This window comes from Chinchilla lanigera, unplaced genomic scaffold, assembly GCF_000276665.1.
Source record: "Chinchilla lanigera isolate Chin_1 unplaced genomic scaffold, ChiLan1.0 scaffold00137, whole genome shotgun sequence".
In the NCBI taxonomy this organism is placed as follows: Eukaryota; Metazoa; Chordata; class Mammalia; order Rodentia; family Chinchillidae; genus Chinchilla; species Chinchilla lanigera.
Window position 1 is genome coordinate 3,713,442 of NW_004955538.1, and position 10,253 is coordinate 3,723,694.

At 56.5% G+C, this 10,253-nt stretch overlaps 1 protein-coding gene across 1 annotated transcript; it reads left to right on the forward strand.

Moving 5' to 3' along the window:
• The first annotated feature begins 6 nt into the window (after positions 1-6).
• Tmem121 (transmembrane protein 121) lies at positions 7-2,733 on the forward strand. Its single transcript, XM_005410882.2, has 2 exons — positions 7-12; positions 1,451-2,733. Exon 2 carries the CDS (start codon positions 1,557-1,559, stop codon positions 2,505-2,507), a length of 951 nt encoding a protein of 316 aa, XP_005410939.1. The 5' UTR covers positions 7-12; positions 1,451-1,556; the 3' UTR covers positions 2,508-2,733.
• The last annotated feature ends 7,520 nt before the right edge of the window (positions 2,734-10,253 follow it).

Sequence of the window (10,253 nt, forward strand, 5' to 3'; positions counted from 1 at the left end):
GCAGGTGGCGGGGTAGGTACAGGCGGGCGCGGATGGCGGTGGGTTGCTGCGGGTAGCCTGGCGGGGACGGGTAACTGAGCGGAGCCTGGGCGACCGACGCCCCAGGCCGCGAGGGTGGGCGGGGCGCTGCCTGGTGAGGCCTGTGGTGCGCGGGCAGCAGGGACCAGGCCCCACGGAGGACCACCGGGGGGAGGGGTGGCTCTTCCCCAGCCCCGACCCCCTCCTCTAGGGCCTGAGCCGGGGGTCTGTGGGCGGGGCGCGCAGGCGCTGGAGGACCGGATTCGGGTGTGAAGCTCCAGCTGCGGGGCAGGGGAGGCGCTTGGGCGCTGGGCCCGTGCTGGAGGCTCGGGCAGGTGTGGCGGGCCAGGTTCCTGGGGTGCGACAGGGGAGGTTCCAGGTTCGGGCCGGCTACCCAGAGACGTGGGGTCGGTCCCATCGCCGGCCTGGAGTCCTCAGCCCTCTGCCGTGTTTGTCGAGTGACTGAGCGAGCGAGGATGGGGCCGGAAGGGTAGCGGTGTAAGGGTGACCTGGCTGTGGGGCCTGGGCACAGGCTGGGAAGAAGGACCTCCCGAGCCTGCGGTGCGGCCCGCGTGGGCTTCCCGCGCGAAGTGCGCTGACTGGTGGGTGTGAGACTAGCAAGCGTGGGGCTAGGGAGCAAGAGCCCGGAACCTTGGAGAGGTGGTGCGGTAACCCCAGAGTCCTCCTGCTGGAGATGTTGGAGCTCGGACCAATGGGTGGGAGGGTCCTGGGATGCGTAGGGTGCAAGTGTGGGGTCTGAGGCCTTCCCATGGGGGTGTGGTGCCACTGGAACAGACTGAGCGCCACACGGTCCCCGGCGACAGTAAATTTTATGTCTTTGTCTAGACAGAGCGGTCAGTGGGGCCCGCAGGTCGTGTGCTACGAGGGAGGCGGAGCCTGTGGAGCCGTCGGCCGCGGCTCCGGGCGGGTGAGGGCAGATGCGTGGGGGACTGGGCGTCTCTGGCCCGGTGCGCCGGTGCAGAGAGCGGGGGAGCAAGGAGGAGATGCAGGGGGACCAGACTCCCCTGCACGCGGCAGGGGTGCGTGGAGCGGCAGCAGGGAGCGTCCGTGCTGCACAAGGGCGGACAGGGACCCAGTCTAAGCAGGGCCAGGAGACCCGCGGGACGGATGCGTCAGCCGGGGAGGGAGGCGGAGGGCCCAGCGGTGACCAGGCTCTGGGCCCCGGGCGCGCGGAAACTACTTCCGTTCGGTTTCCTTCCTGGCGCGGCGGGAACGCGGGCTAGGTCCCAGGTGGGGCCGCAGCGCCCCCTGCAGGCCCCGCTCCGTGCTCGGGGACCCCGGGCACTCCGCTGCCTCACGTGCGACCGACCTCCGAGGACGCGGCCCCTCCGCCGGTACAGCGCGAGGCGGGGACACGCGGGGGCGGCCACATGGTCCCACCTCTCTGACCGGTCTCCTCTGCTCTCCCCAGGTCCCGCTCGCCATGCCCGCGGGCTGAGCAGCGCCACCCTCTGGGCCTCCGCAGGGCCACACTTGGGGGCCGCTGCGCGTGGGGACCGCGGCCCCGGCGGCCGACCATGGTGCTGCCGCCCCCGGACCGGCGCCACGTGTGCCTGACCACGCTGGTGATTGTAGGCAGCATGGCCGTCATGGACGCCTACCTGGTGGAGCAGAATCAGGGCCCGCGCAAGGTCGGCGTGTGCATCATCGTGCTGGTGGGCGACGTGTGTTTCCTCTTGGTGCTACGCTACGTGGCCGTGTGGGTGGGCGCCGAGGTGCGCACCGCCAAGCGCGGCTACGCCATGATCCTCTGGTTCCTGTATGTCTTCGTGCTGGAGATTAAACTCTACTTCATTTTCCAGAACTACAAGGCAGCGCGGCGCGGTGCGGGTGACCCGCTGGCTCGCAAGGCACTCACCCTGCTGCTGTCGGTGTGTGTGCCTGGCCTCTTCTTGCTGCTGGTGGCGCTCGACCGCATGGAGTACGTGCGCACCTTCCGCAAGCGTGAGGACCTGCGCGGGCGCCTCTTCTGGGTGGCACTGGATCTGCTGGACCTGCTGGACATGCAGGCCACGCTGTGGGAGCCGCCACGCACTGGGCTGCCGCTGTGGGCCGAGGGCCTGACCTTCTTCTACTGCTACATGCTGCTGCTCGTGCTGCCCTGCGTGGCGCTCAGCGAGGTCAGCATGCAGGGTGAGCATATTGCTCCGCAGAAGATGATGCTCTACCCGGTGCTGAGTCTCGCTACGGTCAATGTGGTGGCAGTGCTGGCGCGCGCTGCCAACATGGCCCTGTTCCGTGACAGCCGCGTCTCGGCCATCTTCGTGGGGAAGAACGTGGTGGCGCTGGCAACCAAGGCCTGCACCTTCCTGGAATACCGGCGCCAGGTGCGCGACTTCCCGCCGCCTGCACTGGCGCTGGAGCTGCAGCCACCACCCACGCAGCGCCACGTGCCGCCATCCACGCTGCACAGCGCAGCTGGGCGCCCCCGTGGGCCCTCGCCCACGCGTGACGTGCTGGATACGTGACCAAGCGTGCGACCGGATGGGATGTGACAGGACGGGGTGGGGCCGCTGCCGCTTCTTCATCTCAGGAATCCCACAGCTGCGGACTCTCGGTCGCTCCGCGCGGAGTGGAGTGCAATGGAGTGCTGGGGAAGGAAGGGTGTGGGCCCTGGCCCCTGCGTGTGCTTGGGCGCAGAGATGGGGCCACGGGGCCTCTGTCATTTTAAAGACTCGTGTTTACAGTTTCGTATGGAAGCCTCAGTGCACTCTTTCCTGGTCTCTAACATCTGTCTGGCAGGGCAAGCAGTGCTCAGGGGTGGGAGGCTATGGGGGCCCCAGCGGTCCCAGGAGCTTCTGGGTGGGGTACCACTGCATCCCTGTCCCATCCAGACTTACTGCTGCCGCCACAAATTCCATAACCCGGATCCTGTTGGATGCCCTATTCCCTATCCCCTGAGGGGTCCAACCCTCCCAAGGGCCCATACAACTGTGGAGCCCCTCCCATGGAAGCCCCCCATGTTCCCAAACCAGGGCTGTCAGCATCAAGGGGTGCATTGCCCTTTGTTTCCTAGGCAAAGCTGGTCTCCTTCATCCCAGTGTACCCCTGCCCCAGTCAACGGCACTCACAGCATCTGGCTCGGGTTCACAGTCTGAAGTCCTCTGCACCTGGCCTCCACCTGGAAAGACCCCTCATGTGGGGTGTGACCTTTGGGTCCCAGGGCCCAGCAGGATGTCTCAGGAGGTTGCCACAAAGGTCTTACCTATGATGGGTGACGGCCACATGTGTTCTTCAGAGCAGCTGGGCGTGCAGCACCTGGAACCCCATGCCAGGCAGTGTCACTGTGTGGCCTTTGCATCCCTGGGGTATTGATTGTGCACTGCATGCAGTGGCCTCCCCAGCATGCCCCCCACTGCAACAGCTGCGGTGGAGGCAGGTGGGGCTTCACCGAAGCTGGGTGTACCGCATGGGAACCAGTGCCTTGTTGCTTGGGAGTCACCTGCCTTCTGGGCAGCTGGTCTTGAGACCTTGTGGAGAGGCTTCTCCAAGCTATGAGCCTGCCTTGGTTGGCTGTGGCCTCTAAACCAGTGCTGAAGTGCCGGGTGAGCACCCGAGGGCTTGGGCTCTGGCCTGGGCACCCATGGAGAGGCACTGTAGCCAGCACCATAGGTGGGGCAGTGGGGACCTGTGGGAGGGGCATGGCCTTGGACAGGCCAAAGACTGGTGGGAGCTCTGGGCTGGGAAGCCCCTGGCCTGTGTCTGTGGTGGGGGAAATAGGTGAGGCCTGAGGTGTGAGCCCTGAGTCTGTGTGTTTCAAGCTGGATCCTGTGTTCTTCTCTTGGAATAACCAGTGCCCTCTCTAGCTCAGCTGGGCAAGGAGGACCAGCCTTCAGCTCTCCTGGCCCTGGGCAGGCTGGAGTAGGCAGGAGCATCTGAGGGGCCCCAAGAGCTCTGAGAAGTTATAGCTCCTCTATTCCATTGGAGTTTTATTTTTTCTTTGTAATGGTGGTTGGGATGTAACCCAGGGCCTGATATACAGGCTGGCTGTCTACCCTGAGCCATGCCCCAGCCCTCACCTCAGAGGGCCCTGTTACCCATGGGTCTGGGAGTGGTGTGGGCAGTGTAATTCTGCTTGCTAGGCCACTGTCCCATGTCAGAGGTGGGTCTTACCATCCCCAAGGCCCAGAATAGGTCCTGGGGCTCAGAGATGCCTGACATGTGTACTGCCCACACCCTGGCTGCCGGCTGTGCAGGGCCTAGGCTTCCAAGGCCTTCAAGCCAGGAGTGCCCCCCACAGCCCCTCAGTTTCCTGTGGTGGCCCTTATTTCTGCTTTGTCTCAGGTTCCCCATCCTGACCTCTTTTTCCAGGACTCACATGGGGCTTTGCATGTTCCTGAGGTTCTTTCCCTGAGGGCTCTCCCTTGGGATCAGAGTGGGGCCCATCCCAGCCTTGTCAGCTCGCATCCCCTTGTCAGTTTGCAGGCCCTTTGGCCTGTGATGCTGCTGCCTGGAGGTGGTGAGCTAGGTGTGGAGGTTGATGGGCAGCTAAGGGGCAAGGGTGGGCTTGATCACACAAAGGGAGAGAGGAGCCTCACACCACCCCCACTGGAGTCACTATGAGGGGAGCAATGGGCAAGAGAACTGAGGTCAGTGGATCCAGGTGGATACATCAAAGGAGAGGTGCTGGTGGCAGTGGGGACTGGTGGAGGGTCAGGGAGTGGGTGGTGAGCACCTGGGAATCCATTGTTTGTGGGCAAGGTCAGGTTTGAAGAGCTTGGGATGCAGGAAAGGTTCCAGGAAGGCTTATTGTGGGGTCTCTATGGGGATTTCCTGCCTGACCTAGGAGAGGGCTCTGAGATTGGATAAGAAATCACAGGCAGAAGGCCAGAAGAATCTAGATTCAGGGCCAGACTGGGAGGAGGAACCCACATGAGCTGTGGGGGTCAGGTGGGGTGACTCAGAGAGCTGAGGGGGACACTGAGTTGGGTGCACTGGGAGTACCTGCGTGTCAGCCTGAAGGCCATTGAGTCGTTGCAGAGTGGCTGGAGGTGCCTGCTGAATGCAAGCCAGGTGGAGGCTTGGGTTGCAGAGGCCCTGTCTGAGGGAGGGGTTCCTAGGTGCTGTGCTCCGCCTGAGGGCCTGGCCTTCTACTCTTCCTGCCCCTTCCCAGAGAAAGTCACATGCTCCTCCCACCACGTGGATGAATCAGTCAAGGACCTGGAAAGAAACCCAGGCAGACTCTGTGGTTCCCTAGCCTAAGCTGTCCTGGAAGAAGGACCCCTCCCTCCCCACAGCCAGGAAGTTCTCCTTTCAAGGTTAGTTGTTGCCAGAACCCAGATGAACTTGCCATCCTGAGCCCAGCTTCCCCATGCCATGGTGTAGGGCTGGTCCAAGAAGATCCTGGTCCAAATTTCCTGTAGGAACTGGGTTGGCTCCCTCCCAGGTGAGCAGAGCAGCCTGCAGCTATGGAGACATTGGTCTCCTCTTCCAGGGTGGCCTTACAGCCTGGTTATGCTCCAGGGGAGGGGACCTGGAGGGTCCCTTGCAGTGTAGAGAGGTGGGGCTATGGCCAGGACTAGGTAGTGCTGCGAACTTTCTGGGGACCCAGTTCTTGGGGTGAGTTGGGAAGAGCTGCGACCAACAGGACCACTAGAGCTGGATACAGTTACCTCTGGGCAGGTTTAGTGGAATGTTTCTTTGGGAATTTAAACATGTGCTGCCTTTATGTAGAAAAAGACCAGCTTTTTTTTTTTTTTTTTTTTTTTGAGACAAGGTCTCTATATATAGTTCAGGCTGGCCTTGAACTCACTATGGTGCCCAGGCTGGTCTTGAACTCGCAGCAATCCTCCTGCCTCAGTCTCGTGAGTGCTAGGGTTATAGGCATGTCCCACTACAGCTGGCTACAGCAAAGGAATTGATTACGGTGGTGGCCTTTATGTGACCTAAGCCAAACTGTGAGCTCCCAGCTCCCAAAGGGGATGAGGGGGCCAGGTTGTGTAGTATTTTTTCTTCGTGAGAAGCAGGTCTTGCTGTATGCCCAAGCTGACCTCCAGCTCCTGAGCACAAGTAATCTTCCTGCTTCAGCCTCTTTAATATCTGGAATGACAGGTATGTACCACTACTCCCAGCTTGTACAATATTTTGGATGGCATGTTGGATAATGTCAGAGGAAGGGTGAGCTCCTATCTGTTGTGTGTACACCATCAGCTGGACCCTCCTGTCACCCTAGGGGCCTTGTGAGCAACAGGAAGCAGCACAGCTGAGCTCATGACACCCAAGGTGTAAAGTAAAGCTGGAGTAAAAAAATCCTTCCTGCTGGAGCCATACATCTCATGTTTCCTGCATCTGTGGCATTGTGGTAGGCTTGCCTGTTGGCAGGGCAGTAAATCCCAGACTTGATCAGGCAGGGTAGCTCCATACCCCATGAGGAAGGCACAGAGTATCCTGGGAATGAGTCTGGCCTTGGGCCCTGGGGGACCCAAGCAGAGGCCTTTGAGAAGGACATTCTTGCCCACTGGAGGGAGACTCAGATGTCAGGTTCTCCCCTTGCTTGAATATGGTTTTTCAGATGATGGGTACTGGGTTAGACTTGCTCGTGGGAGGACGGTCAGAGCCTGGCCCCTGCATGGGTTCAAGGTCAGCCACTCAAGGGGTTCCGAGAAGTTGGATGTCTGACCCTTAATTTCCTTCTATACAAAGCGCATTCATGTTGTCTGTAGAACAGCTTCATAATAAAAACCTACTAACAAAATTGAACCCACTCATCTTTAGTAGGTAGAACTTCACGTAAGCAGTAAGATCCTGAGAATCCTTGTCCATAGCCCCAGAATAGTCCAGTCATCCTAGCCTTATGGGGACTGTTGGTTGCCCCCTGGGACTCCTGTTTGCTAAGGGTCTCGGGTTATGGAGAAAGGAAGCCAGCCAGTACAGTCATGTGACCCCCATGGCTGAGATGTGATGGTCACTGGTAAACATGAGGGAACTGCCATTTCACAAGAGCAAGGGGGGGTCAGGAAGGTATGTGTACAGCCCTGCACATCAAGTGTGGAGGACAGAATGGGAAACGGGGTCTTTGGGAAGGAGATGGGCAGTGACGGGGGATGAGGCCTGGGCTCTGAGGGCATCCAGGCAGGTCTGGGCTGATGGCGGGATATTGCTGGCCATCCCTTCTGATTTCTTTGGGATGGCCTATGGCCTGTGGTTGGGGCATGTGAACTGGTTCTTCTTGGGACTAGCCAGCATGGTCACGATGCTGAGGAAAGCGTGTTAATCCCCACTGCTGAGGACTTGTGTTTCCCTGGAAGACAGGAAATCCAAGGCGGTCATAAGCCTGAGTCCCTCCAAAATTCATGTGGACACTTAATCCCCATATGCCCATGTTGGAGGGCTGGCTGTGGGAGGCCATGGAGTCACAGGGGCCCCTACCTCATGAACTGGATTCAGTGACTTCCACTATGTGTCAGCCAGCTTCTGTCCCTGTAGAGGATACAGCACCCAGGAAGCTGAGAGAAATGCTCACGAGACACCACAAGCTAGTGCCTTGACTTTGGACTTCTGGCTTCCAGACATGAGAAATAAATTTCTCCTGTTGGTAAATCATGGGTCTATGGCATTGTGCCAGCAGCCCAAAGAGACTGAGACAGTGCAGCTCAGCTCTACTGTGCAGGCCTGTGCAGGTGGTATCCCCTGCCCCCACTGTTGTCCAAGGTCCAGGTCTTGCTTCACCACAGACATAGGGCCGAGGAAGCTGAAAGGCAGCTGTGCTGGTCTCTTAAGGGCATTATCCAGCTGGTCCAGACATGCCTGGCCCCATTCCCCAGAATGTAGGCAGGAAAGGGAGTGGGGAAAAGCCTGCAATGTGTGTGCTGTGTAGCTAGAGGGAGTGAAGAGGAGTGGCATCCAGGGTCCTCAGTGGGTTTCTGGAAGAGTAGGACTCCTGCACCTTGCTAATGCTTGAGGCTTTAAAAGCGTTTTCTCCAAGGCCCTTGTGCTGCCTGTACTTTTGCGCCAGACAAGCGCTCCAGCTGCTCTCAGCAGCCCCCATCTGCCCCCAGGTATTGGCAGTGAGTTGCTGCCAGATAGTGCTGGAATCCCCCAGGTGGCTGAATTAGCCCTTCCCTGACTACTTGTGTTGGGAGCACTGTCACATCTTTACCAACATTTTTCCTCCTGGATTCCTGTCCTATTTAATTTTTCTATCAGTTGCATTTTTCTCATAGATTTGGAGAAATCTGGGTCTGTGTTTGGACCACAGTCTTCTTTTCTTTAAGTGGATTTCAGGTACAGAAGACAAGAGGGGACATCGTTTTTGGCATCATGCTAGGTGGACTTTTATGGATTTATTTCTTTTTTGTTTGTTATTTTTAATAATATGATAGGTACCTCCCCCCATGAAACTTAACTTGCTAATAACCCCTCCTGCCTCCCTCCTGCAGAGACCGTGGAGTGACATTCCTTAGATGACCTTTTGGCACAGTTGTGTTGAATTCACATGCACTCTTGAAATACATACTTTTGGTGATAGTTTTATTTCCATAACTTTCCTGTGAAAAGAGAATCATGCTATATATTATCTGCTGTGACTTAGCTTTTCACTCTGTATTTTACTAAGATTCATTTATATTGTGGCCTACCTTGGGTTATGCATCCTGAGCACCAGTTAAAAACCAGAGAGTGAATATCTCACACCTCTGACCCTGTTTGCTCCCATGCATATTTGGATCACTTCAAGATTCTTGCCAGTGTGAACAGTGCCACTATGATTTTTTTTTTTTTTTTTGGTCTTTTTGAGACAGGGTCTCACTGTGCAGTTCAGGCTGACCTTGAGCTCACTTTGTAGCCCAGACTGGTCTGAAACTCACAACGATCCTCCTGCCTCAGCCTCCCAAGTGCTGGGATAATAGACATGCACCACCATACCCGGCTCACCACTATGATATTCTTGTCAAGCCTTCATGTACTTAGCAAAGGCCTACCCCAGAGACTGGCACTGGAGTAGGGCTTTTGGAGGTGACCAAGTTTGGGTGAGGTCATGAGTGAGGGTCCAGTTGCCGACTTAGTGTCCTTACAAGAAAGGAGAAGACCAGAGTTCTTTCTTTATCTACCACACGAGGACACAGAGAAGGTGGCCACCTGCCAGTTGGGAGGGGCTCACAGAAGGACACCCTCCTGACATCATGACCCATGGAACAATAACTCCCCTTACCACTTTGTAGATGTGGCCACTCCACTCAACTTCCTGTCCCTATGAATCTGACCATCTAGGGACCTTTTGGCTGTGGAGCCGCCCAGCATCTGTCCGCTGTGAGTGGCTGCTTTCCTTTGGTGCAGGGTTCTCAGGCCATCTATGCTACTTTGTGGTCAGACTGTCCTTCCTGAACAATGTTCCACTGTGTGAATGGACCACACACCATGTAATTTTTTTTAGTAGCGAGGATTGAACCCAGGACCTCACACATGGTAGGTAAGCACTTTGCCACTGAGCTACAGCCACAGGCCTTTTTTATTTATTTTGTGACAAGGTCTTGCTAAGTTGCCTGGGCTCACCTCAAACTTGTGCTCCTCCTCCCTTAGCCTCCCATATAGCTGGAATGACAGGTGTGTGCCACTACAACCAGCATCATTTAATTAACTCATACACTTAATGGTATTTTATAAATAAGTTTACAGCTACTCAGTATTGTGACTCTCCTCCCTGGTGTATCATGAAGTTTAGCTCCTTTACCTGTGGGGTCCTTTCCCTAATTTAGTCCTGTTTTGATTTTTGGTTTATTACAAATGCTCAATTAAATTTCCTTGTTAGTTGTATAATTAATTCATTAAAGCCAGTGTCTTAGTCTGTTTTGTCTTGCTGTCACAGAACACTATAGATAGAGTGATTTTTACAGAGCATCTTTTTTTGTTTTTGTTGTGTTTTTTTTTCCGGTACCGGGAATCGAACTCATGACCTCACGCTTTCCAGGCAGGCACTGTGCTGCTGAGCTAAATCCCCAGCTCCCTCTACAGAGCATCTGTTTCTCGGAGTTCAGGTTGAAGGGCCAGACATCTGAGCCACTGTCTTCTCTAGTGCAGGCATGCACGTCACTTGTCCTCCTACCGCAGGCATGTGCATCCCATGTGTCTTACTTTTTTGTTGCTGGAACAACATATCTGCTACTCATAAGTTAAGGAAGAAAGTTCTATCTTAGCTCACAGTTTGTAGAGGTTTCAGTCCATACTCAGCTGGCTCCAAGGGAGGGGAGCATTGCAGAGGCATATTACAGAAGAGAAAT